At 52.8% G+C, this 27,762-nt stretch overlaps 1 protein-coding gene across 12 annotated transcripts in view; it reads right to left on the reverse strand.

Annotated features, from left to right (window-relative positions):
- Positions 1-27,762, reverse strand: part of TASOR2 (transcription activation suppressor family member 2) — a 45,567-nt gene that overhangs the window by 6,829 nt on the left and 10,976 nt on the right. For 8 of the 12 annotated variants that reach the window (XR_011142390.1, XR_011142348.1, XR_011142347.1 and 5 more), the window contains exons 2-19: positions 26,985-27,130; positions 24,936-25,031; positions 23,251-23,323; positions 21,739-21,830; positions 21,343-21,474; positions 21,102-21,226; positions 20,983-21,002; positions 20,780-20,879; positions 19,993-20,093; positions 18,254-18,357; positions 15,656-15,728; positions 15,475-15,549; positions 11,031-11,831; positions 9,533-9,769; positions 6,700-7,621; positions 5,769-6,303; positions 1,545-5,201; positions 287-427 (exon numbers count right to left, since the gene is read on the reverse strand). Coding sequence is in view for 1 of the 12 variants with exons in the window: in XM_068951476.1 (XP_068807577.1) it covers positions 287-412; positions 1,545-5,201; positions 5,769-6,303; positions 6,700-7,621; positions 9,533-9,769; positions 11,031-11,831; positions 15,475-15,549; positions 15,656-15,728; positions 18,254-18,357; positions 19,993-20,093; positions 20,780-20,879; positions 20,983-21,002; positions 21,102-21,226; positions 21,343-21,474; positions 21,739-21,830; positions 23,251-23,323; positions 24,936-25,031; positions 26,985-27,130 (7,415 nt within the window). In the remaining 11 variants the exon portion in view is untranslated. Of the gene's footprint in view, positions 1-286; positions 428-1,544; positions 5,202-5,768; positions 6,304-6,699; positions 7,622-9,532; positions 9,770-11,030; positions 11,832-11,953; positions 13,949-15,474; positions 15,550-15,655; positions 15,729-16,292; positions 17,833-18,253; positions 18,358-19,992; positions 20,094-20,779; positions 20,880-20,982; positions 21,003-21,101; positions 21,227-21,342; positions 21,475-21,738; positions 21,831-23,250; positions 23,324-24,935; positions 25,032-26,984; positions 27,131-27,762 lie in introns of those variants that run through there. The other 4 variants (XR_011142355.1, XM_068951476.1, XR_011142397.1 and 1 more) reach the window with 3 other exon arrangements.

A 27,762-nucleotide genomic window follows, 5' to 3' on the forward strand; every position in this document is an offset into this window, starting at 1 on the left:
CTTAACTGCTCCGTTACGCTAGATAAGCCGAGCCTGGCTCTTTCGAGCTGGGTCGCTCCGAGTGCCGCTACTCAGCGATCAAAAACGGGGCTGACTGGCTTCGTATTTTTGAGGAATTTGTTTTTAACAGCTCTTCACCTCTTTACTGGGGAGAACAGTGTATCGGCAGAGACTTAAATCTACACCTGTACTGAATGCAAAATTTAAAAAGCTATTTAAAATGGACCCTGATATTTGAACACGGTGCATCCAAGTTGTAGCAGAAAAAAAAAGACCCGGACCTTACCTTGTGGACGTGCGAAGATATGTCCTCGTTCCTGATCACGACAAGGAGCCGGTCGGTGTCCAGGTGCTTGGCTTTGCAGAAGCTGAGAGGTTCGATCTCCGTGTGGCCGTCTTTCTTCAGCAAGGTCTGAAACAGAGATCGCTGCAGCACGTAAGCACGTTTGTACGGAGCAGAGCTTCCCAATTTTGCAAGCGCCGGCAGCGGGTTACGATCCCCAGCGGACACCGGGAGCTGTGACTCATCGCAACGGATGTCCTCTTAGACTTCCGCCGGACAAGAAAAACCCAACCACTGTATCGTGTTCACGTATCACTGCGAAGGTTTTCTCCCAGCTTTTCGAACACGTTTCAGGTAAGGCAGCGTTTGCGGACAGAGGTTGGATGCTCCCCGAGGGGGTTTAGCTCCTTGGTGGTTCGAGTCTTGCGGGACGAACCGGTCCCTTTGCTGGGCACCGGGTGAGCGGAGCCTGAAGTCAAGCGAGACGAACCCAACGGGGAAAAACGCAACCCAACGTCCGAGACCCCGCAGCCGAAAGCTACCTCCGCGTCCACGCAAACCAGCGGCGGCCACGCCAAAGCTTTCAGCTAAACTTGGGCATTACGAGTGCGAGACGGACGTTCCCTGGATAAAACGGGCACCAAACCATGGCCAAAAGAAGCTATAAAAGGTACGTGGCGTTTGGCCAAAAGGGGAGAGCTGCTCCGAGCAGCTCAGCCCTGTACCGTCCACCTCGCTCCCATGGGGTTTCCTACAGCACGTTTATACCCGCGGGTACGTGGTCCTGGGCTCGTGCCGACCTCACCATCCGGGAGCTGGACGTGCGAGGAAGAGGATGGGGAGCAGCACGGGGAAACCAGGCTGGAGAGGAGCCGGCTTTGGCCCAGGGTGCGAGATCAGGGCTTATTTCTGTGCACAGCGCGAGGCTGGCGGGGCTGCAGTCCCCTAGCCGCGACGTAGCAGCAATGTTGGAGCAGCACGTTCTCCCACGTGCTCAACCTCCCCGCCAAATTTCAAACCCTTTTATCAGCGCTCGAGCAAAAACTACTTTGCTGGGGTGAGTTTGGGCTGATGCTGCACAGACTCTGATGTGTTTTGGCCTGGGGGATGTTTGATTTTGGGCTCTGGGAGCTGAGATGAACTGGCAGAGATGGCTCCTGGTTGGAGGCAACCAAAGCCCAGCGCCAGCATCTGCCAGTCGTGCTGGGCTCGTGTTTCCCGGCCACGTGTCCACGTCCCGGGAGGCAGGACTGGCCGTTACCTTCACCCTCGCGAAGAAAAGGTCCTCGCCGGTCTCCACCAGGTAGAACAAGCCGGCGCGGCCGCAGGCCTCCTCGGCCACGCGGCGCAGGCAGAAGCGCAGCGTGTTGCACAGGTCCGCGATCATGTCCTCGAAGGCGGCCGTCTGCCGGCGGGGGCACGGGGCGCGCGGCCGCCCGCCGGCGGGCTCCCCGCGCGCCGGGCCCGGCCCTGCACCCTCGCTGCCCGGGCTGAGCCTGCTCAGCATCACCCTGTCGAACTCGGCGTACTCGTCGAGGATGACGGCGATGTCGCCCCGCGAGTCCTTTAGCTTATTATCGTATCTGAGCTTGCAGAGGTGGATGGGGGCAGCAGCGCAGTCCCGGCTCGGGGCCCCGGCTCTGGCCCCGCTGCTCTGGCCGCCGAGGCCGTCCCGCCGTGGCACTGCCCTGTGCCGGCCGCTCCGCCGACGCCGGCCGAGGCCGCCCGGCCTCATGTCCGAAGGCAGCAGCGTCACCTGCAAAGGGCTCCTGCTGCGCGGGGAGAGCGGGGCGGGCGCCTCTCTGCCAGGACACGGCTCAGCCGTTACCTGGGGAGGAAAGTCTTTTGGAAAGATGCTCTCGGAGGTAGAAAAAGGTGGTTTCCTGCTCCTCAGGATCTCTTTTAGCTTATAATGGAAACGGAGGCACTCCATGTCCAAAGTGTCCTGGGTGACCTCCTCGAAACCCCTCCACGTCTCCACCAGTGACCGCAGCAAATGCGACTGCCCCGCGTAACAGCTGCATCTCTCGGCAGCCTGCAAAATTCCCGCCCCGTCCCCGCATTTTCTGGTGACGGTGAAGTTCAGGTAATCCCTGGGGATCCCCCGGTCGTCCATAATATTGACGTAAGGTGGCACGTGCCTGCTGCCGCCTTCCCCCAGCCCGAGGGGCCAGCCGTGCTGCGGCACGCCGGGCTCAGCCCGCCACCAGCCCTCCTCCGCTCCCGGGGAACTCCAGCCCTCGCTGCACCCGTCCATCTGCTCCAAGCTCACGGAGGAGGAGTCGCAGTCGGTCCCGGTGTCCGTGGCACCTGTGGATTTCGTGCTGGAGGAATCCCTGGATTTAAGCAGGGGGCTCACGGTCCCTCTGAAGTGTTCCTGGTCCGAGTCGCCGGAGGAAGACTCGTAAGACAGGTTTTTGTAGCTCAAGCCCGCACGTCTCTCTCTGCTGGGGAAATGGTTCGCCCTCAGGAGCGCATCCGAAATATCCCTGGTGTCGCTGTGCTCCAGGCTCTGCCCAGACTCCCGGCGCACACACAGCAGCGATGCCGGAAAGGGGGGAACGGGGATTTCTCCCTCTCCCCGCTCCGAGACGGCACGATGCACATCAGCAAATGCGCTGGCATCCTCCGCCCCGAACTTGCTCCGGTGCCGCGCGGCGCTGGGCTCCCTCAGCGGCACAAACGTTTCCCCCGCTGAAAAAGATGCCGGGCTGGCAAGAGAGACGCAGCTTCCTCCGTCCACCTCCTTACGCAGGACAGGTCCCTCCTCGCAGCTCCCTACCGCGTCCGCGCAGACCCCAGGGCTCTCGCACCCTGCACAGGCGCCCGGTTGCACCTGGGCCACGTAGCAAGACCTTGGGGCACCGTCCGGAGCGGAGGCCGGATCCACGGTGGGGCATCGCGTCTCCGTTCGCGCTCTGGGGACCGGGTTCAGCTCTGGGCTGCACGGACCTGCCTTGAGGCCGTGCTGAGGGAGAGGAGGAGGCGCTGATCCCGGGTCGCCAGGCCCAGGTGCCTTCGCAGTAGAGCTCCCCAGCAGCTCCCCGGCACACGGTCCCGTGCCTTTTTCCGCCTGTCCTGCACAGCCAGGCTGGAGGGAGCCGGCTGCTGCCGGGGGGACGGCCGAGCTCGCAGCATCCGCGCTCACATCTGCAGCATCTACCTGATTGTGGGGCTTCCCACGCGGGCAAAGGACCGGCCCCGGCTCGCTGTGCGCTAATACGTGGCAGGGGGGGTCTGTGTCTCTGCCGTGGGGTGCGGGGTCCTGCGGGGGAGCAGCAGGAGCCGAGCCGGCATGGGCAGGAGGGGACAGACCGTTTGGGAAGCTCCTCTCCTGCTGCTGGGCCACACGGAGGGTTGGCTCGTCGTCCCGGGGCTCTCCCACAGCAGACGTCCCCCCTCTCGTTGACGAGGGGGAAGGCAATCGCAGCAGGTCACAACAAGAGGTCTCAGGTCCCGGGGGTGTGTTAGCCACCGTCGCTGGGTTCGTTTCATCGACCCCGGGGGATTTCCCGGCAACAGAACGCACATCGCCGCTCTTCCCGGCTTCAGAGTCGCCTCCCAAGGCTTTGCAGTCGAAGGCGAAGCCCTGGCCCTGGCCTGCTGCTGTGGATTCGCCCAGCATCTCTGTCCGGCTGACAGAAGAGCCACTACGCTCTTCGTCCACCGGCAGCTCGTTCCCTTCTTGGTTTGAGCCATCGGCGCGAAGCGAAGCGAGATCAGCACAAAGGTCCCCTCTGCACCTTTGGGAAAGGCAATCGCCCCTTCCTGGGCTGCTTCGTGGTGGAGACGGGACGTCTGCCGTGGCCGCCTGGTTCTCCAGAGGAGCCCTCAGATCTGTTGCTCTATCGAGAGGCGCGAGGTGGACGGGGCCGGAGGCAGCGGACAACGCTAGGATGGGTCCCTGGCCGCACGGAGACTCAAGGCCGGCTGTGCCGGCAGCTGCACTCTCAGCAGGCACCCGCGTTTCTGCAGAGGGCGCGCAATCCTCGTCGCTCTGCTCCAAACCGGCCCCGCGCATCTCTCCGGCGAGTCCAACGCTGCCCATAACTGCAGCCGCTGGGACGCCGACGGCCGGTGCCCCACGGATAAGGTTTGGACCAGGCGATAACCTCAGCATTAACCCACTGTCACAGGATGACCCCACGTCGGATGGACTGGCTTTGTGCACCAAATCGACACCGCTTGTCTCCACACCTGGAGTGTCCAGAGCCTCCTGGGGTTCTTGCAGCGCACATGGGCTCGGGGCTGTTTTGCCAGGAAGGGTTGCAGCTGACGGCACTGGCAGTAATCCGCACTGGCAGGGGGATGCTAAGGCAGTGGGGCTGAGCATGGGGCCCTCTCCAGGAACGGCAGGATCCTCTGGACGTGCTGAATTCACTGGGGTCAGCTTCCTGTCTTCGTGCTCCAGGTCTGCATTGCTGCCTTCAGAAAATGATAAATCAATACGCGCCTGGACCTTGCTTTCATATTCAGAGTCCTCCTCCTCTATTTTTTTCTCCTCCATCTCTTCCTTCTCTCTTTCCGGATGTCCTAAGGGGTTTTGTGATTCCCTCCCCTCACCGCCAGGTCGGTCCAGCTTTGCACTTTTGGGACTCACTTCTAAAGGCAACGAACCGCAGGCATGTTGCGGTCCGTCGCTGGCAGCCCAGCTGCCTTCTCTAACATCCGCGCAGCACCTGACGTCTCCCGCGCTGCCCCTTTTCCTGGGAGGGCCAGGGCACCCGCTCTCCAGCTGCTCTCCACGTCCGTGCGGCGCACACAGGGTACTGCTCCGGGGATCTCTACTGACATTAAGGACTCGATTGTGTGGGTTTTCCCTGACCGGTGCAGCCGAGGGCCTGCTGGTGTCGCCGAGCTCGTCTGCGAGGCCGGGGGTGATTGTAGCGTCCAGCAGTCCCTCTCTCGGCGGCTCCTCCTGAAAATGCACAAGGCAGAGGTTAATATTCACGGGAGACAAATGCAGGAATTGAAATGCTAGTGCAGAAGGACAGGGATATTTTAAATTCTCAGAGATGTCATGAGCACCACCACCCCCACAACATCTGGGGAGATTTAGTTTAATTAAGTCCCTAAAATAAGTCCAGGATGAAGCCTGACCCCACCTGAGCCAGGGGACACCCCTTCTCACTGCCACTCCCATTGCAGCCGGTGAGCAGAGTTGCACGGACAGCGAGGGAAGCCTTGGATGTGGCTTTTGCCAGAACCTGGGGATGCCAGCTCAATGCAAGAGGACGTCCAAACTGGGAGCAAAGCCTAAAAGCTTCCTTTTCAACAGTGGCTCTGAGTTTGCCTGCAGGGCAGTTCCTCGGGGCAGCTAACTGTTGGGGGACGCTGGCGTGTCCTGCCAGGGCACCCGCCCTACCTGGCTCCGAGCGAGCCCGCAGGTAGCTCTGCTCCACTAATCTCAGAAAAACCTGCTCGAGGAAGCACAAAACGCCTCGTGCTCCCTGCAGACTTGTATCAGGCAACCCCGAGCTCTTACCGGAGCGATGCTCGAGGCGGCGTGCACGCGCTCCCCGAGAGTGATTGCCGGCTGCCCGTCTTCCATGGCCATGTTGCTCTGATCAGCACATTCAGTGAGGGAAGGGCTTTCGGGACAGCTCGTGGAGGACAGCTCCTCCCCGGAGGGCAGCTCCCCTGAAGAAGAAGATGCTGTACTATCGACAACGCCATGAGTCCTATCTGTGTCCGCTTGAGAGTCTTCAGGGCCCTTTTCTGGGTGGAAAGTTCCCTGGTAACGCATGCTGGGCTCAGGAAAGCTGCTGGGGGTCTGGTCAGGGCCTGACCGCAAGTCTGCAGGACACATCTCCAACCCGAAACCATCCTCACTGTCATCACTCAACTCAAAAAAGTCCCTGGTGCTGTTTATCGAGACGTACTTCTTGGGGTTGCTGTGCTCCACCACCTTCCTTGTGCTGCTCAGGAGTTTGCTGGGTTTGCTGTAGAACAGAGCCACCCACATATGAAGTATGAGCTTCATTTCTTCCACGTCATCAGGCAAATCGGGGTCCCAGGGCCTAGAAGGGAAAGCAAACACAGCCTGAAATGTCCACATCCTCCCTCCAGCTCACTGGCACAAGCTAACTCATCTCCTGGCTCCCCGCAGCACTAAGCCTTGATGCTGGGTGGGGCTGTAAATGCCCAGCTGCATTCACAGATCACTTCTTATTTTTGGCCTGTTGAAAACAAAAAAAGAGAAACTTGCAGCCACAAATGAGCTTTTTTGGGTTCCTGCCACAGGAAGGCACCACAGCTTTACCACAACAAAGCTGGACATCCGAGCGTGGGGAAAAAAACCCAATTATCCTGCAAAAGCGAAGCAGAAAGGCAAGAGCAAAGAAACCCCCTTGCAAAAGTGCTCCCGACATCCAGCTGACGCAGTCCCCTGCAGACAGCCCTCCGGAGCGACTTACCCATGCAAGGCGCGGATGACGGTTTTCTCCAGGGCGTCGTTGGTGTACCTGCTGTCCAAATTGAAGAGATACTCTGCTTCCCACTGGCAAGTCACCTTCATGGACTCGCCGCATCTGTTCACCGTGTGAGACCTGGCAAAGTCCTCCTTCTGCCGGGGGGAGAGCGCGCCGCTGCGGTGCCTCGCCACCACGGCCTCGAAGGGCTGCTGCGGGTGGTGGGTGCTGTTCTGCTGGTGGCGGAAAGGTAGGACTTTCCCCACCAGTGGCCCCGGGTGGGCGCTCCTGGCTCCGTTTCTGGAGGGTGCCGGCCCGGGGTATGGGACTCCTCTGGGATGCGTGTGTTTCCTTGGGTGCTCGGGCATCGGTGAGGCGTACGAGTGCTCGGAGGAGATGAAGGAGTGCTTGTTCACCTCGACGGGCTCTTGAGCCTCTTTCGGAGACAACGCATAGGTTTTTGCAGAGTTGGGGCTCAGGCTATCCTTCTTGCTGGGAATCCCCGGGCTTTTCTCCCTGGGAGTAGGGGCCGAGTCTTTTTTTAAATCCGTTTTTCCAGCAGGAGGAAGCTTATGGTTAGGGGACGCTCTGCTAGGAGAGGCGCCCTCCTTGGCAAGCTTGTCCACCCGGTGATATTCGTGGTCGAAAGCAACGCGCGAGGCCTTGTGCTTGCGATGGCTTCGCTGTTCCTTCGAGGGGCTGCAGGACAAGGCGGCCGTGCCGCTGTTCGTGGGGATGAGGGGAGGAATACAAGAACCCAAGGCCAGATCAGCCAGCAAGTTCAAGGCGTGGGACTCGTAGTTGTTTCCTTGCAGATCGATATCCTCAGCAGCGACATCGCCGGGGTAAATCTCACTCGTTTCGCTTGCTCCTCCTTGGCTTTTGCAAGGGACGTTGCTCGGGAGGATGGAGAACGGCTCCTTCCCTTCTGCGAGAGAAAAGCAAAGTCAGAGAATAAACGCGGGCCCCACGGCTCTGCCCCGAGAAGGGCTTCAAGGCAGGCGTTCGTCGCTAACGAATGAATGACTTTCGGACAGGTACCGGCGCATCCACAGCCTCTCAGTTATCTCCATATTGAACAGGCTCAGTTTGGCAGTAAAAAAGTGTTTCTCCAACACGGACTTCACCTATTTAAAAAGAAAACTCCACGGTTACATGGACCACAGCTGTTATACAGAAGGATTCAGAGTTAGGATCCAAGAGACTTCAGGAACGGGGTTTATTCTCAGAAATAAAAGGCAAGGGACCCGGAGTGAACAAAATTTCCCTTGACCTCTGCGCACAAGGTAATTTTGCCAAAAAGGGGAAATACCAGTACAACAGGAGATATTTTAAGTGTTTCCTTAATCCTTTTTTTTTGCTTTATACTTTCTTTTTGTCTGAATATTTGCAATCTTCACCGCAGAAAAACCCTGTGCTGTGCTTTCAGGAATCCACACAGTTACAAAAAACCCCTCTGAAACACAGAGAAAAGCCACCTTGCCCTCATGTTTCCCTCTGCACATCCTCTCAAGAGCATAACCTGCCCCTGAGCTGTACCGCAGAATACATGCAAAATCCTGGGGTCTCTAAAAGGCATCCAGAGCCGAGAAAATTAGCATTCACTTAGTTTTCGGTGTTAAAAACACCCCTCGCCATAGCTCAGGTCCCTTGTTCATAGACACAATATGAAGTTATTAAACAAGGTTAATACTGCATACTACAAAACAGCACAAAACGCTCTTCAAGCAGAACCCGATTAAACGAGACCTGTGCCAGAGCCCTAAGCGCTTCATTTAATTTCCTTGGGAAATGCAGAGTTGCCATTTAAATTGCGTACTTCTTATTGCTGAGCACTTTTTTTATTTTGCATTTTTGGCGGATCTTGGCAGTCAGTGGTTTTTTTACCTATGGGACCGTGGACCGACATTGCTGTGCCTGCCAGACAAGAGCAGGACCCTTCCTGCACCCTCTGCCCATGCAAGAGCATTGGCCAGAGCTGCTCAGGAACCCCCCCGCCGCGATGGCTGCAGCGGGCAGCAGCAGCATCTGGCACGCGCGGGCTGATGAATACTGCCACGTTTCAGGAAGTCTTACAGCACGCGGCAGTAAAAGATCAAGAGGAACGCGTAAACCGAGCCGAGGCAGCAAAACCAGTCCTCAAAGCCTCCTCCTCCCTCAGGGAGGGGAGAAAGACTAGAGGCAGATCTGAAAAAGGACATCAAAGCATGAGTGCGAGAAAACAAGACAAAATTAACAAAAAAAAAAGACTCTCCTGTTCCAGCGTTTATTTTGGTACCGTAATAGTGGTTCTCAGTTTAAAAGCAGACTCCTAGCCAACACCTGCAGACGCTGCACTCAAGGGCTTTCCATGCTGCCTTTTAAATCCGCTACAGTCTGTCTGCGAAGGGTGTGACAGCTCGCTCTTTTTAAAAACCACTGGATTTATAATGTAACGGGCTAAAAATCTAGGCGGATACTGGCTATGAGGTTGTAACACGCTATCCATGAGCTGCCTCAATACCATTTCCGAGCTCAGCCACTAAAAACAAGCAGCTTAAGCTAGCCCGGCAGTTTGCCAACGATGCAAAAGGAGGGATTCGGAAAGAACTCGAAAGGGGTCCCCGGGAGGTTTGTACATCCGATATCGGGCACGTTTACGGTCTCCCTCACCTTTTTCCACCCCGAGGCAGCTGCACCCTGACCGCTGCCCAGACCCGTGTCACCAAACAGCGCAAGGCCCGTCCGCTCTTTGGCTGCTGACGAATATGCTGTTACGACACCCTGGTCAAGACCTGACCATGATGTTAGGCAGCTCTGCTTTCAAAGGAAAGATTTCTGCAGGGAACAGTGTTCTTACCGCTTTCTGCTTGCTTTTTGGCTTGAGGCTTCGACAGGCTGTTAGCCACACTTCTTATCATCTTACTCTTCCCTGGCTTTGTGGCTGTCTGAGCACTAGGAACCTTCTTCACATCTGGTTTCTTCAGCATCTTTGGTCTCTTTGTTTCCGTGCCAGGATTGTCAAGAGCTGAGGTTCCCTTCTGGACAGGTTCAGACTGTGTTTTGTGCACAAATTCTGCAGACAGGACCTCTGCACCTAGGGCAAGGGAAAGGGAGGGGGCTTCTTTTGCTTTGAGACATATTTAGATTTAAAAGCAATAATTACAAAACGTACAGTTTTAGGAAGGTGGAAGGACTGCTCGAGGAGTGAACGGCAGTAGTAGAGCAGTTGTCAGCGACTGTTGATTTATGCATCGGATCTTTCACGTGGGTTTGTTATTGATGCAAGTGATCAGTAAGTGCTTATTAAAAATTAAGCATCACTTCTTTAGCTCATTAAAACCCTGCTCTGCTGACCTACAACATGTCATCTCCAGGGATATGGCACTCCAACTCCTGCCTGGCACGCTTGTGCCCTGAGGGTACTTACTTACCCCTCCAAGAGGCACCTAAGGACCTCTCAGATGGATCAGCAACGGCACCAAGAGCAACGCCCGGGCGCGAGGCAGCGTACTGCAGGGCAGAGCTCGACGGACTGTGAACCGGAGCCGACCTCAGCCCGCAGGGGGCGGACGCTGCGCCACCCCTGGCGCTGCATGACAGCCCGTCGCCGCCGCCGCTGCTCCCTGCATTATGCGCAAACGCTAGCTGAGCGTGACGCTACCTTTGCTGGCATGCAACTTTTTTGGACCTTTCCTGCCATGTTTTGTCACCAAGGCTGGGATTCTTCTCAGCCCACTTCAGGAGTCTACAAATCAGGTGTAGGCACAAAAAGGACAGGCTCGCTCTAGCCTCGACAGAGAGAGAGGAGCCTCCAAAAGACAATTTATCCCACTGGGGGCATCTTGCACAAGCTCAGGCCAGAGAGCAGCTTTCAGCAGAGTAAGTCCGGTGCGATCAATCTCATACCTCTCATTTCATCAAGGCCACAAGAAGAAAGTTGGCTTTCAGGAAGCCAGAACATGACCACAGAGGGCGGCTGGTTATCTAGACAACATGTAACAACTGCGGTTTGGGCAACTACTCCTTGCCTGAGATATCGACAGCCTTCGGACAAGGGACGCAATAACCGCAACCTGGCTGACTTCCCTGCACAGCCACGGACGGCAGTGGCATGGACCGGTGCACCGAGTTTCAGGCACCTTCACCGAGATCCCCCGTCATTGCCCTGGGCTCCTTCCCCAGCCGAAGGAGAGACGGTGCAGCCACCGCTGCAGAGCAATGCAGATGCTCTCAGTCTGCTCGGCCCGGGCAGCGGGGGGAACGCGAGGTGATGTGGTTCCCAATGAAGCCCGAGTATCCTCGCTGGATACCTCAGACAGGCAGGAGGAAACCAGCCCCGATTATACAGCACTTACCTCTTTTCCTTCTGTGCGGAAACTGCAAATTGGCTAATTTGAGCATGGGCTCATTGGAATTGGCTGTGAGCCCCGGCTTTTTAGGAAAAGAGAAAGGGATGTTGATTTTTTTCTTCTTGGTTGCTTTCCTGTTTCTGCTGCTGTCCCCCACAGGATGCATTTGCATCTTGAGGGGGGACCATTTCTTCCTGGTGCTGGTCACGATGGCTTGGCTGGATTTCCTCTTGCTCTGCTGCACCCGTGGCCTGCCAGCTGAACTGACCTCTGCCGTGGTCCCTTCGCTGCCCTGATTCAGTCCTGCAGCAGGCTCTGGGTTTTGCCTTTTGACCTTTATCTCTGCTGCTGTGCTGGGAGGAATAGGGTCCGGTGGCACAACTAAAGAGACGTCCACATTACAAACAGCCTCCGAGTTGCAGCAAAGGGACTGAACGGCACCAGCCAAACATCCTAAGGCAGCTGACATTTCCAGGGTATAGCTGCTGGGATTGGAGAGATAACGCTGCAGCTGGGAAAAAGACTGCTCCGAGCATTTTTTAAAGGGATTAGTACATTCATCCTCGGCTGGCGATAGGAGGGAAGAAAGGGGAACTCGGTTGTTTTGGCCAAAGGTGGGCTGTGCATTTTGATCGAGCTTTGCAAATTCTTGGAAGTGCTTTTTGATATGTATGCTGGTGTTGACGGTATCCTCGCATGAAGAATTGGTGGCTTTCTGTAAGGCATACTGAAGTCCAGGCAAAACTGAGGCTATTTTCAGAGAGATGTCACTGTCTTCCTTTTCCGCTTTTGGATCTTGCTTGTCAACTGAGAAAGAAAAAGAAAAGAGTTTTACTCATGTCAAAAAAGGATTAAATTCCTCAAATCGCCTCACCACTGCACGCTAACAGAACATGAAAGGTATGAAAAAGCCCAACAAGCCAACCTACAAAAAGCCAGCCCCAGGGCCAGTGTCCTCATTTGATGGATGTTTGTAACTGCCGAAGGTACGGAAGAATTGCACGTGGGAGTCAGAAGTGGATTAATCCAAGACGAAAGACTGCTGTTTCATCAGCTAGCCCCATTCTCCAGGAAATTAAAGGACGAGGCCTCACATACAGCGGTCCAGTCCCATCGCGCTGACGTTTCTAGAGAAGCCCAACATTTAGGACAGTCAGAGCTCTGAAAATACATGTTGGGGTTTTTTTTTTTTTTTTGATTTGTCCAAATTTAGGGCTGGCCAGGCAAGGTGTTCCGACTATCGCCATATTCAGGCCACTTGCGCTGCTTATGTTCCTGTTCAGACGCAACTTCCAGCAGCTCCGTCTCTACCTGCTGCAAGTGTGAGCGGAAGCAGCGCAGACGAAGACCTGGCGTTAGCGCGTCCACGTGGGATGGGAAAGGCCAAGAAGCAGACCTAGAGACAGCATAGATAAAGAGGAGGAACCCCTGGGTGATTTTCTAAAGCTGGAGGAGTGACCCTACTGAAAACAGCAGGCCTTCACCGTTGATTTCAGCAGGACCGGCATGCTACCACTTACAGCACCCGGTGTTAGGGAGGCTTTGGGTTCAGCTCCCGGTAGGGATCAAAATGAATACACACCGAGGCTGTCGGTGGCATTGCCTTTCTGCACAAGCTGGGCTTATCTGGCTTCACTGCTGCAACCCAGCAGACGGTCTGAGCGCTGGCCTGGCCGCTCACACCGCAGGCCCGGCCCATCTATGCGCTACGGTCTGACTCGGATTTTTTTTTTTGGCTGCAGGGCCAGGCAATGCAGGTCCGTGTTGTGGTGAGGGCCAGGCGTCCCCAGGGGCCAGCTCCCCGCTGCGGTGGCTGGCTCGGGAACGCAGGGGGTTTCCTACGCCTGCCGTACGTTCCTCCCGTCGGCCGTCTGCGTGGGAAGGCAACAGCTTCAGAGGCCGCTCACTTCGAAACGGGAAACATTATTCATGCTTTGAATCTGCGCCGAGCGACTTGGACTGCGTCCGTCCATCACCCATTTTTTGTACCTCCCCTGCACCCTTGCCATCTTCGTGAGCGTCCCTTTTCACCTCCTAACTCCTGCACGGCTCTACTTGATCTTCAGAGAAAGGAGAAGCCCTAGAACAGACAAGATTTATAATCCCAGCGAGGAGAGGTCTCGGATGCAGGACAGTCCTGGCAGGCTGGGGTAACACATCTCGCGCAGGCAGGAATGGGACAGCACGTGCAGGAGTCCTGCTGGCCCCAGAGGGAAAACATCTGCAAGCTGTTAACACGCACGGCACGACACAGAGTGCTTGCTCAATGCTATCCTCTCCCCCCATCCTCTTCCCATCACTGCTAGCTGCTTTCCAGTTGCCCAGGCTCTGCCTCCTCTTTAACCTCAACTCCAGCTGCAGCTGATGCGTCCCCAGACCGTCCTGCTGGCCGCGTGGGCTCCCACGGTGCCGTCCTCGCTTCGGGGTGCTCCTCGCAGCTGGTGCTCTCTCCGGTCTCTACCACGCTCCTTCCCTCGCCTCGTTCCCTTCTCCCCCAGCACACACGCTCACATTCAGCCTTGCACGACTAGACCCCGGGGCTCTGCACTGCATTTTCTCCCCCTTGTCTGGCTGGCCAGCAGGATTTCAATATCTGGGTGGCCAGATCGTTCCTCCAGTCTGGTCTCCAAGCGTGTCCCTGCTTCCTGGCATTCACTTCACCCAACTCTGGCTCCTCAATTCAGGCGGCACAGCAAAGACCTACTAATCTCTACACTCAACAGAGAGAGACAGGCCCCCGCAAAGGCAGTCTGGGTCTTCAGTCTGCTTCTGGTGGTGCCTGTTTCTCACCTATGTCTAGAAAAGAAACCAGAAAAGTCATCACACTAACACAAGCGACCAGCAGTTAAGTCCTTAAAGTTAGGCTGACTGAATCCAGGCCCCAAAGACATCCGCAGTCCACGCTGCCTAGTCGTCACCACTTCTTCACCCGACTTACAAGCCCACTTCTTTTGCAGATCCCAACGGAAAAAGGAGTTTGCAGCTGGAGGTCAAACACGAAAAGGCCAAAGCAATCCATGCCCAGATGTGCTGGCGGGTCCTCCCCGCTCTCCTGACGATTTTTTCTTCCGGGGAGGGAAGGACGCGTACATCCTGTACAGCTTCACAGGCGGTGCCAGTCATCACAGACACACACACAGGCGGACTGAAATACCAGTGTGTACTAGCATAAACGGTCTCTTGGCTTGTCCCTGCGATGACTCAACAGAAAGCAAGCCAAAAGTTACGCAGAGGCAGAGCAAAAGGCCCCTGTTTATACACTGCTTGGGGATTTGCAAGGCTAGAAGTATTTCTGGGTGAAAAGAGTGCAGATGAAGCTCTCCAGGGGAGACAGGCGATAGCTGTCTTTATGTGCACAGGAGGAAACAGAAACATGAATATTTCCACAAAGGCAATGCAGTAAAAAGAAAATAGATACACAGAATATATGTGGCAAATGCAGCAGACATTGAAACTCATTCTTATTTCAAAATCTGCAGGTTCAAACTGCACAAGCTTTATTTTCTGTCATTTAGTGCTTCGGTGCTTGCTCTGCATGAAAAGAGGCACATTTTGGGGCTGCAAACAGCCTTGAAACAGTGTCTGGAGTCACCTCGCAAGAGCTGTGACTCACCTTCACAACGGCAGCAAAGCACCACAGCTCCCCCGCCTCACCCACCCGTGCACCCTGACCAGTCGTCACGGTCCCTCTGCCAGCATTTACGGATCCCGCAGCTGAGCCAGCAGAGAGGAAACCGGACCCGCGTCCGCACGGCTCCAGCTCGCGGCCAGGTGTCCCAAGTGAAGTTATGCAACCCGGCTGAGTTTGCGACCGCTCGCTGCTGCGAAGGGAGCAAGGTCCCTTCCCCATCCCTCCTCCTCACCCTGCCCACGCCAGCAGTGACCTTTCTCAGAGACCATTTCACTTGTTATCTCAGCAGAACACCGTTCACTTATTTTTTCGGGCAGGCAATTTTCCTGCTGGTTTAGCAAGTCATGTCAGCTCAGCGCAGGGCCCAGTGAGCACAGTGTCGTCTCGCCCCCCCGAGCACGGCTCCCCTGCACCTGCAAGGATGTAAGCCAGGCCGTGCAGACACATGAGCCAGCTCAGCGAGTGAAAGCTGCTGAAAACCGAATGAGAGGGGGAAAAGAGATTATTTTGCACCCACATCAACTGCCTGTAAAGGGGCGAGGGCCTGCAGTGAAGGGGTGAGACCTAGGGACCCTGGTTTAGATCAGCTTAAAAGGCAGCGGAGCCAGAGAGCTGGTACCAATCTCCCTTCCAGGGCTCTCGCGAGGGTCCTCAGCACCTGCAGCTGAACAACCTCCTTGAACTCCCTTGGCGCGAAAGCTGTAAGTGAAGCCAAGCGGAGAAACTGGCTCTTGAGGAGGACTGCGTCTGCGAGGACCCCCGGTGAGGATTCTGCACTCAAAATACAGCATTTAAAGCCAGCAAAGGGAACCTCCCTACCTCTCAGACACACCGACCGGGATGAGGTGAACAGAAACAAGGCCAGGAGGCAGACGGGCTCCTCGGGGTCGAACGCTGTGAAAGAAAGTTGTCGTTTAGATGGAGAGTGCCCATCCTCCATTTCTAAACCAGAGCAAGAGATGTCATCCCACGTATTGGTTTCTACGTAGCCATGTCTTACCATCGTCTCGTGTCAAGGCAGCGGACGTGAGGAGGATAAGAACTCCTTGATCGCGTAAATATTTGATGATTGCCTAGAACAAACACACGCAAAGTTAGAACAATTTCTCCCTTCCCTCTTAGGCAAACTTAATATCGCTTGGCATGACTTTCAACACACACTGATTGTTGGTGAACACACGCCGACACCACCAGCTTGTTCCTTGCTGGGGAGGTCAGTGGGCAGTTTACTGGACTCTATTCAGGCTATGCCAGTTGGCTCAGCTGGGACCAGCAACCCAAAGATGGGGTATTCCATTTATGTTGCTATTCAGCTCCCAAATTCCTCTCACCTGTTTCTTAAATATACATATACTTAGCCAAACTGGTTACAATTAATGAACAAGGCTAAAAATTTTAGTCCCTTCAGTTCAAAAGCTCCCGGACCCCTCAGCCAGGAATAGCTCTCATCACCGCAAGGGGAGAGTTTTTCCTGTGGGATAAGCAAAGCTGGACACCAGCACCTGACAAAACACAACCAACGGTGCCAGCTACAAGCCCAGCTGAAGTTCAATCTATGCAGCTTTATTAGCAGCAACAGTATCAATAAATATGTGAAAAAAACATTTGCTGAGTCTATAAAGTTCCCATGGCTCCACCTGAAAGCTGCACGGTTGCATGCCTAAAAAGACAAGCGCACTTATTCCGGCTTTTCTTGTGTTTGGGTGTTTTCCGATGCCTCATCTCACAGCTCGGGGTGGGCTGCCTTTCCTTGCAGGGCAACACTCATCTGGGTCTCCTTCCTCCGTGCAGACATCTCTTTTCAGGAAACTTGCAGGAACTGAATAATTTTAAGGCTTCTAATGCTCTGAGAAACTTGGCTGATTCCATCTGATACATTCAGACATCAGAGAGGACTGGACTGATCCCCACAGCCACAGGTAGACCAAGCCTTGTTTTCCACTGACAGCAGCACAGCAACTTTGGAAATATTGAACAATTTGAGCGTCATATTCACTATTCAGGATAGCAGCTCCCTGATCCAGTTGTCTCAAGCCAGCACAGCAGAAGGGATAAAAGCCAAAATTTCCCCTGCGTAAATCCAGCTCAGTAAAATAGCTGTGGTTCCTCACCAATAGGACAACTTTCAGGAAGGTAAGGAGGAAAGTCAAACCCACAGCCACCCAAATCCACAAACACACAGTGGAAGGAAGTCACCCGGCACCCAGATGGGTGCGGCTGGCCGTAGGCAACCCGACCTATCCCCAGGTACCCTTTCACTTTCACTCCCCTGTGTCTGGCACTACTCAAAGTGAAAGGATATTCCTTCCAAGGCATTTCACTTGCACTTCTGGGAGCTGCCATGAAAGCACATTCACCCATTGGCCGTTCAAGAGCATTGCAAGGGGAGGGAAGAAGCACACCCAAAATGGGCTGGTGACTGCTTCCTCATTGAAACACGGGAGATGTTTTAATTCAGTTCGATGTGCGTTATCAGGGCTGGGAAACTCTAGAGAAACGATGCTCCCATCGGCTTTCAAAAGCAAACTGCTCGTGGCCATGGCTCAACCATCTCATCTTCCACGGCTTCTCTAGGGAGTCTGGATCTCCGACGCTTGGCGGGATGCAGGATCTAACCCTCGGCAGCTGCAGATGCACACCGGTGGGCTGCGCAGCAACAGTGCTTCCAGGCAGTTCGTGGATCGCTGCCAGTTTATACGGAGGGGAGGAAGCGCCCAGCCAGCCACGTGCTTGCAGCCGTGAATTTACAGTTCTGGATTTACAGGAAGCATCAGATGTGACACAGCGACCAGCGGCAGCAAAGTCAAATCCAACCCAACCACAAACCTCAGCACAGACGCAGGTGCTGCACTGCTCTGGGGGTGAGGTTTGTCCCTTGGAGTCACCAGGAGCCGTGACGGATCGTGTAGGGAACAGAAAGACGCCAGTGTGCTGGAAAAAGCCTCATCAGATAATATAGTACAGGCAGTCCTTGGCGATGAGAGGGGAAATTCCCCTTCAGAGCAAGGATAAATCTCAACATTTCCCTGAAGTCCCCTGAAGCATGTGAGGTTTTGGCAGCGCAGATGTGAGTATCTAGTGGAGTGGGTGCTACTTTTCAGCCACCAGGGAGAAAGGCAGGTGTGTGACAGCTTGTACTTTTTGCTCAGTAATTATCATTCTAGCATTGTGGGGCTCAGCTTCTGCTTTCTTGATAAATAAAATTCCATTGCAGTCCTTGTAAACTGTGCTGTTTGCAATGCAATGGGAAATACCATTAATAAAGACATCTCAATATAACAGTCTCCTCTGGCCTAAACATAGCCACAGAAGAGGCTTGCCTGGTATAAAGCCTTCTGCTCAGTGTGCCATTTTTCTCACCCTAGATCAGTTCACAGCTCACAGTGGGTGATCTTCAGCTAACAGTTTATATACAGGAAAAACTAAGCTATGCTTGAGAATAACAAAGCATAAAAATAAGAGTTAAAGTAGGGAAATTTGTTACAGTTGGTGGTACTTTGGAACCTGTGAATAATGTTCCCAAAAGTTTCAACATACCATTTAAAAATAATTTAAAAGACGACTTTCCTCCCAGAATGACAATCTTTAAAATTCTTACCAAGTCTTTTTCCTTTAGGTTTTGTAACAATTCATTCATTTTATCTTGATCCTTATTTGATATTTCCACTTCATACAGACTGAAGTAAATGCCTTGAAAACACACTGCAGACAAAACAGAGAGAATCTGGTGTTGAAAGAGTGACTCTTAAATGAATTCTGAATGAACAAGTGCTGTCTTAACCGGAAGATGGGTGTACAAGGGGTGGGAAAACTGGGTTTTAAAACAATGGTTATCGACATTTCCTAAGCTGGTACATGAATTCATAGCACAGTGAGTTTTCTCTTCAGCCCACGGTTCATGGAAGATGATTCCTACCTCATCGTTGCAGCTAACAAAAGCAATTTAGCCGATGTTGCTGTGTGCTTCAACAGAGACAAGAAGCCTTTCAGATCGAAGTATCTCATTTTCACATGCCATACTCCCCCCCGCTACGGAGCATCCCTATTCCACACTCTGATCCCCAAGAGAATTTGACAAATGCAAGACCTTGGACTCAGGACCTTACCCCCTCCTGAATCCCACAGCGAAATCCCTCTGTTCAAGTTGAGCATTTCCTCTCTCTCATCAGCCGGCCACGAGACTGTGGCTCCGTGGCCTCTTCATGAAGTGCTGCCACGGCCTCCCCCACTTCCCCAGCCTCCTACCTAATTGCCCTGGCATATGTTGATCTGCAGTGTAACCTGAATGCTAATCCCCAAAACAGACTTGCTGTCCGCTGGCTGGATCAGCACCCTGACCTGGCTCAGCAAAGCTGGCAGGCAGCAGCCCACATTTTTTCTGGTGCAAGATGCCACGGAAAAGCACCTTGAAGGTTCTGCAGATTGCACCCGGGGCTCTCCACGCACAACTTGTGACACCAACATGAATGTGCCTGCTGGAGCATACAGCCACTGACAGCCGTCGGGAGCTCATCACCTTGGGGCTGAGAGCTGCCACGCTCATCAAACCCCTCCCGAAGCAATCAGCAGTACCAATCCCAAGGTGTAACTAGAGCCAGGAACAGGCACCCTCCTCCCCACCTGGCACCAGCCAGGTGACTATAGGCACACAGGGCCTTGTAGCAATGCTAAGGGGACAGCAGAGCTGTTCTCTCTCTTCCCCAAATAAGTGCTTTTATTTCTACTGACTGCAGAGCAATCCCTGCCTCTCCCCAAGCTCTCCGCACTCCTCTCGCTCTCATGCTCTTGTCCACGGTCACTGTCAGCCTCTTGAAGTGACAAGCAGGTTACCAGTGACTACTTGCAGAGCTATTGGGGTGATTTTATTGCCTGCATTTTTGGCTTTGGCTGGTGGCTATCCCCCATCAGCCCGGAGGCAGGAGACGCTGGTTCTGACCCCGAGAGGTGGGGCATCTCTCTCTTGTCAGGAAGATCTTGCGACAAGGGGGAAATCCATCTCTCTGCGTTTACTCTCAGCTCCACCACGCTTCGCACGCTGCAGCATAGGAGCCCAGGTCTCAACATATAGCATCTTCCACCCTGTCCCATCACGAGAACAGGTCGGCCAAAGAGATGCTTTGGGAAGACGACTGTGCCACACCAGGAGACCATATTGAGCGTGGACCAGAGAACATCCCTATGCTGCTTTGAGCTCTTTCTTGCATATCTGCAATCAGCCACCACCCAAGACAGGACGTGCGGCTACGTGGGCCTGCGCTCTGACCCAGTGCTGCAATTCCTATGGTACAGCAGCACCAGATAGCTGTTACTCATCGTGCCGGTGGATTTTACGCTCACCTTCATTCTCGACATAATTGCTTTTCCCAAATGCAGCTTCTGGTAGCTTTTTCTTCAAGTCGGATAAACCCATGACGTGGTTAATGTCCAGGTTGGGAGGTCTATGGGGAGAGAGCAACAGAGGATGAGACTGGACACGTAAAAGGCTCTCAGGGTTAAGGACAGCAAAGACCCCGGGTTATTCTGTCACAGTGAAACCAGAGAATACCGCTCTGGAGAAGGCCAGAGAAGTGGCTTGCTTAGCACTTTGCTGATTTGAGGATCCTATTTGGAAACACCTCCAAACCCTGGTATTGGTGTCACCACTACTGGCTGTCATTGGCTGCCTCGAATTGCTCCTCAAAGGTTGGTTTCTGACGACTGAAGATTTTAAATATCTCATTTTTTTGAACAGTAGTTACTTCAGTACTTTATTTGCCATTGTGTTGCTCTGTAAACACAACCAGCTGACCCTATCTGCATCACCACCAAGCCCACTGCTCCAAAGGAGAAAAAGCCCAAGCAGGAATAATTGATTTGGAATAAATATCCCCAGTTAATATAGCAAAGTGCTGGCAAAACACACCCATTCCTTGCTGCAGCTCAGGGCCTGACCTGGTACAACTGCAAGCAAAGGATGGGGCAGGAGAGACAAAGCTGGCTCTCGCTGGTACACAGGTACCCAGATGCTGGCAGCAGACCTGCTTGCTAAGGGCCCAAAAGCGACCCCAAAATGCTCACCACCAGCCGCTGTAACGCTTTACCCCCGCCTTCAATTGCACACAAAGAGGAGAAAGAGGCTACGTACAACTGGGCTGGAATTGTGGAGCCGTACGGAGTCCGCAGCGCGATATTGCACAAGAGCTGGCCCCGGATGGAGAGCTGCCCCCTCCATGGGCAGTAAGATGCTGCAGGCAAAAGGAAAAACAGCTCAGGGAAAGAGGAGAGAAGAAGGCGGCAAACAGAGAAAGGTACATTTGTAAAACGAAACCAACCACCAGACGGTCTTACCTTTGTGATTAAGTTCAGGTCTAAAGAAAAGGGAGAAAAAGAGGGATATTTAGCAGTGGGAAAGGGAAACCAGCCCACAAAAGTGACTGGGTATTTCAGAACAACCGTAAGTTGCTTACAGGCTCTCTCTCGTTAAGACGGGCATCCCCTTCGGCTCCCTGTACTGACAGGCGATGACTATGTATGGGCAGATCTGCCTGGGGCGCTCTGCAATGCTGCCATCAGACACTTCATACACATAATACTGGGGGGAGAAGGGAAACACAGATGAGAAAATGCACTGAGGAGTGAGCGAGGCACCTCGCCCAGCACTGTATTCCCCTGTGGCCCGCAAGTAAGTCCTCCTGTGAGACCTCATACCTGGCTCAGCTCGAAGGCCTGGAAGTGGCTGGTCTTCGAGGATACGTTGTTTCTGCTCACGTGACAGTCGTAGCCGGGAGATGGGCAGGTATAGCTGGTTGTGTAATTCTCACATACTGCCTTGACCTTTCCCTGTGCCAGCACGTTTGCAAAAAATAAAATAAAAATATATGTATATACTCACACCCCAAACTGTTGCCAGAGATGTATTTTAAAAGACCCCTGAATGCTCCTTTTTCCCAAAGACAAAAATCCCAACAAGCTCTCAACACAGCTCATTTTACACCCTGCCCCATCTCTGTTACGGTACGGTGCCAATGCGTCCTTAAAAACTGCCTGCACTATACAGTGACTTCTGCAAACCATTCCATGTAAAAAGAAAGACTTGTATTTTACCTTAATTAGCTTAAAAATGACAATATAGCCTGATTTCCCATGATACCAGGGTCTCGGATGAAGATAGTCTGCATACCTGGAAACGTAAACGCCTGTGAAAACAAAAGCAATGCACAATAACACCAATGGTCTGCCTAATAATGCTGATCACTGAAAAGCCTGTATCAAGGAAATTCCTTGTGCAAACAGGATTCTCTGCAGAGCCAGCACCTAGCAGCAAGCCACAGTGGCACTGGCACTTGCTGCCCTAAAAAGGGGTGAAAGTTTTTGGCTCTTTTCCTCTTTCTGACTGCTGGTGTGGCGCAGCGTTATCTGCTCCAGGTCAGCTCTAGGAAAGGAGTGAGCAAGCACCTTGGGTTTCTCCTGGGGAAAACAGGCCAAGGGCTTGTCTCTAAAAGGAAGATCGGTAAAGGACTTCTCTGGGGTCTAACTGGAAGTGGGGCAGGTCCTTTGCTCACTCTGGAGCTGCACAAAGGTAGTAGGAAGGTGTACATGTGGAGCACTCCCGCTGCAGGGACACTGGGGCAGGCCTGTGGCATGGCACGGACCCTCTAGCTCCCTTCCCCACCTCTTTATGGCCCCTCTGTGTCCCAGGCGCCAATGTAAACCTTTTACACGGGGACACGGCCCATTCTGAAGTATCCCCAGCCTGTCTCCATGCTCAGGGCATGTCACGTTTGGATTTATTGCGAGGGGTTTCTTCATTCATGCTCTATTTCTGCAGACAAGCTGGGTAGAGAAGTGCGCTGGGGAGAACAAACGGGGACCGGGCAGGGGGAGGGCTATGGAAAAGACGCAGCTGATTATACAGGCCATAATATTCATCTCAGTCCACTGGGTCTACGATACAGACACAGATGAATACGCAATTACAGATAAATAAGCAATTGCACTCCTACTTGGTTTTGCATTCATTGCTTTTTACTGTTAGGTAATTAGGTGTCTAGGCCTGCAAAGACTTCCTCGACAAGCACCAGGAGACGTTCTGCTCCTGGTAAAAGGATTTCTTTGAGTAACGTGTTCTGTGCTGTGTGTCTTCGCATGCTTGAGGCCTCAGCTCTTGGAGGAAGGAACAAGGAACAAGCACAGACTCTAAAGGGCTTTGGCACGTCACAATCTGCTCCGGTTATTAACAGGCTGCCGGCAAAAGCTCAGCAAAGGGATTCTGAGGAGCAAACCAGTGGGGAGAGGTGCCAAAAAGTCACGTTGGTGACAAAGGTTGTTATTAACAAGGGAGAAAAAGCCTGAAATGGAAAGCAGAAGAGGTGACACGTTCCCTTGGGAAGGTCCCACCCCTATACTGATGAGCGGGCAGGAGGAAAACACTGTTGTTTGCTTGATCCAAACAAACGCAACTTCAAATATGAGAAATACAGGAGTCTCTGTGGATCCTTCCAGTTAATAACAAGGCAGTACCAGGCTATTTGTCTGGGATTTGGCTTCTGTTTTCAAAGGGGACAATGCGTCCAGCACAGTGACCAGGCCTCTTGGTCCTCTGAATGGAAATCTTACCTTTTGCTGGGTCACCAAGCGTGGAAATAGAACTGGTGTTTATGCGGAGGCCTGTCTGGCACACCTCTTTTGCCTTCAAAACAAGAGAGAGACTCTTTTACCATCTATTTTCAAAGATAAGGGACACAGTTACTGCAATCTGTAGCACAATGACTGGCAAAATCCTTTCAACAGGCAAACACTTGGGTGTTGCAAGTCAATCCCACACTATAAACACAACCGAATTCAATGCCCTCTGAAGGCAACAGAAAGAAAACTTGTGGTTTTGCACACTAAATACTGAGATCTACTTATCAAGTGCTGTTACAACAACCTCCACGGAAACAGAAGCATTTTCTACATTTGTGGGACAAGGAGAAAAGTTAGGAAAATCTGGAAAAATTCCAGCATCTCCAGAGACCATTGCAAGCACAAAGGTGGACTTTGCACTTTCTTTATCTGCATGGGGAACTCATAGAAAAACAAATGCAAAGGGCCTGGCATGAATGGAAAGGACACTTTCTACTCCATGCTCTACTGCATGGGCACAATTACTCTGCCTTGAGAGTGTCTCACTGGGTTTGATTTAATCCACTTCTAAGTGTACTAATCTAAGCATGTGAAGATCTTCAGGATATTGGCCAAAGAGTGACAATAGGAGAAGTTAGTATGAATTAATTATGGGTGAGAAAGCAAAACTGAGTCAGCCAAACGGCACTCAGTCCTTAAACTCAAGCCCATAAACAGCCTGGGGCGTTCATCTCACTCAATTTTTTGACACTTTAGCAAGTGTCAAGTCTAGATTAGCCAGCTAGACTCCTCCTCTGAATAGCAAGCAGAGACAGAGAGGTACCTTCGGAGAGGGATTTAGCCCAAGGATTTTGCATGCCTCTTGTTAGGGCCGACCAAATTGCCCTCTGGAGAGCTCCCTCTTTCCTAGGACTGTACAAGGAGCTGAGCCAGCTGGCACACACTGGGCTAATTTCCAAATGGCTAAAATGAAGTGGGACAATTCCCACTCCTAAACGGATACTGAAAGCAGTTTACTTTGGTGTAGCCAATTCCAAATGAGCAGAACTAAACTACATTCAGGCCACTCTCATTCTGAACAAAACCATCACTCAGTGATTTAACACAGTATCATTAATTCATGTTAAAAGTGAATTCCCATTAGTCTCCCTGATTCTCCGATCATCTCTGGGCAAACTCGTCTCACAAAATCAAAAGCATCCTCGTGAAAAATGGGCAAGAGTAACTACTTCTCAATTACTGTGTCAGGTTCTCTCCCCGTGCAGGTGGCAAAACCCAGGGACCTTGTCCAAAATCACCTGATAAACTCCTGCCTTCTCTCACACAGCCTTTTTCCCCTTCTAAGTGTACCTGAAAGGTTTCACCTGCCTGTACTTGACTTGCAAATCCACTGGGAAAAAGGAAAGCTCCTTTTATCTCCCTGCAGAGGGCAAAAGAGACAGCCAGACCTCAAACAACAGTAATCAATGAGAGAGATCCAAAATAAGATCCATCACTGAAAACCCCCAGGAGTCACTTTCACAGCCTGCTCTGGACTATGCAGTAGTAATCGCACCGACAGCTGGCGTACAAAGAGCCAGGACGCTTCTGTCAACAGAGCTGCTGGGCTTCGGTAGGAAGGATCCCATGTGCGCTTGGCATCAACCTTGTTGAACTGAATAAACATTTCAGGTTACCTCTTCTTCGTTATCAAACAGGAGAAACGCAAAGGTCTCCTCCAGCTCCTCCTGGCTGTACCCAGCAGCTTCCTTGGCCTGGGCAAAAGCTTTGAGCTGCAGAAGACACAAGGACACTTTGTTCTAGTCTGTTCAAAGCAGAGCCAAGCGACCCAGCTGGTACGGGGAACACGTGGCATGTAGACAGCATGTCCTGCGTACCTCCAGCTGTGGTCACTACGGGGCAACTGGAGACTGATGCCAGACCAGCTCAGGTGCCCACACATCATTCCCTTCCCCATGCACACGTACATCCAGCCTCCCACCACAGGGATCTCAATATGTCCGTCTTTCTGTGTGTCCCCCACTGTTTCTGCCAGGTGAAGTCCATCTACACCATCCTGCCTGCTCATCGCTGGTCACGGCCCTGCAGGGAGACAAATCTCCTCTGTCTGTCCCTTGCAAGTGGTTCAGGCATCACCCCCTGCTCATGGGCTGCGTGTGAAGAACTCCTCTAACGACACCAAAGTGGTCTGCAGGCAGGAACCAGGGGTAATTAAATATCTGGGGTGTCTTGCACTTAACTCGATGGGTATTTAACATCTTGCCAACCTGAAAACACACATACAACATCTACGAATGCGCGTGTTTTACAGGTCACAGCACAGCCGCTTAATTCTTTCTGCCTTTGTCTCCAGCTGAACATGTTTAATGTCCCCCAAGGGATGTGAAGCACATCCAGCCCTGCCCAATGCTGCAGCACAGGGGTGAACGAGGCTGCGCTCGCCCCATGGAAGCCCAGCCTTATTCCATATTCCCCCTCTCACCACATATGGTGGGGCTCCTGGGGAGCTCATTTCACTGAGCAGCACATGGGACGGTCAAGCATCATGTTCAGTGGCCAGCTGAGGCCATCAGAAGACAAACTGTCTCCAGGTGTCTGCAGAAGACGGGATGCTTGGAGGCACCTCTCTCCTCTCTCCACTGATGATGGGCAAGCCTAGACCATTCGATCAGAGGGCACAGCGCTACCACGCCGCTACACCTCAGAGGGTTTGGCTTCAGCCAAACCATGCATTACTCCAGTTTCTTTTGTTCACTGATTTAACTTGAAGCAGAGCCTGTTTGCAGTGCAGAGAGGGAGGATGTCATATGAGAAAGCAGAGAGCTGTGTTTGTTTTTTGGGGCTTTAATAAAAGAAGTTAAATTGTGGAAGGATGCGATTTTTAAAATGGGGTTGAAAGATAAGAAAACAATAGTCTCGTCACTGCCTTTTCAGCTTCAGTGGCTTATAAAGGTGTTCACTCCTAATGTGACCTTAAAAGTCACAGACAAATCAACATACAACTTGTTTCATGCTTTCCCAGTCTTCTGTTCCACAATATAATCTAAAAAATGGTATTTTCTTATCCAGCTCTGCAATGACTATTCCAGATCTAAGCAGCCAAGATTTCAAAGCTCTACTTAATTCATGACAACAAGCAGACTTGTTGAGGCCTCTCCGGTCCTGGAGGAGACTGCTTGTCTTCCACACCAATGACAATGGGACTGTAGGGAAGGAGGAGTTTTAAAGTGGCTCCACACATGCCCCACCCAGCTGGAGAAAGGGAAACTTGGGGTCAAAACTGGTGCCTGGACAGGGGTGAGGGGAGGCAGAGAAACACCATGCGACGGAAACCTGCCTTGCTGTGCATCAGCAGAGCTCAAGCTTGACACGAAATACCATTAGAGCTCCCCTGCTAGATAGCCAACCAGCATTTCAACCTGCCCCTGAAGACCTGCGCCACCCCAGCAGCATCTGCTGCTGAATTTTGGCAACCTTGGCTGCATTGACGTTTTGCTCCTAATCACATCAGGAAAGAAGAAAAGCAAGAAAGCAAAGCAAAGGCTCTCCCCATTCAGGAACTGCAAGTAGAGCCCCAACGAGATAAGCAGAGCAGCCACACCCTGCAAAGAAAAGACACAAATATCTGCCAATAAAAGAGCATTAAGAGACTCCAACAGCCCCACACTGGGACCCTACGCCTCTCCTGGGCTTCCAGCAAGGCCCCGCGCTCCCACAGGCCTCACCTCGTTTAGAAAAACATCGTTTTCCACTAGAATTGCTTGGCTGTATTGAAAACCGTCCCGAGATGTACCGTCCAAGTAGGAGCTCTGCAGCACTGAAACCGCTGTCTGCAAAAGGGAACTTGACTCTTCTGACTTCAGATGCAAACCTGGAGGAGGAAAGCAATAAGCAGGTGCAAATATTAACTCTGAGCATCCCCGCATCGGCACAGGGCCTCCGCAGAGCCGGGGGGCAGCTGAGCGTGACTCACTGCACACGGGCCTCATCTCTAGCCATTGCTTTCTCTCCACTCTCTGTAACAAGACAGAAAAGCCCTATCTACGTCCTAGCCAGGTGCTCTCCAAGTCCTCTGGACAGCCTTGGAGCTCTTCCTATGCAAAAGGAGAAAAGGAAATTCTTAACGACCACTAAAAGCAAGACCTGGTTGTAAATTAGCTTTGTGCTTCCTCAGCAGGCCAGAGTTCTCTCTGGTCTCTCTGGCTAAAAAGTGACTCAGATTTGTTGCACCCTCTTGTAGGGTGTGAGAGCTGGTGTCTGCACACAGGAAAAATCCCGGTGCGTGGTCAGGTGTTATCTGCTTGATTATAAAGATCCTCAGGTCTTGCATGAACGTGGCGCCTTCGATGCAAGCCTTCCTTCAAACTCTCAAGCAGTCGTGACCGGCTGCTCCAAGGAGGCACAAAGTACCGACAGGAGGGACAAGCGCATGCTGCTGCTCCGTGCTCAGCGTCCCCGGCACCTACATCGCTGCAGTATGGGCAGACCTTTCCCAAAGACCAC

Source organism: Struthio camelus, chromosome 1, assembly GCF_040807025.1.
Source record: "Struthio camelus isolate bStrCam1 chromosome 1, bStrCam1.hap1, whole genome shotgun sequence".
Lineage (NCBI taxonomy): Eukaryota > Metazoa > Chordata > Aves > Struthioniformes > Struthionidae > Struthio > Struthio camelus.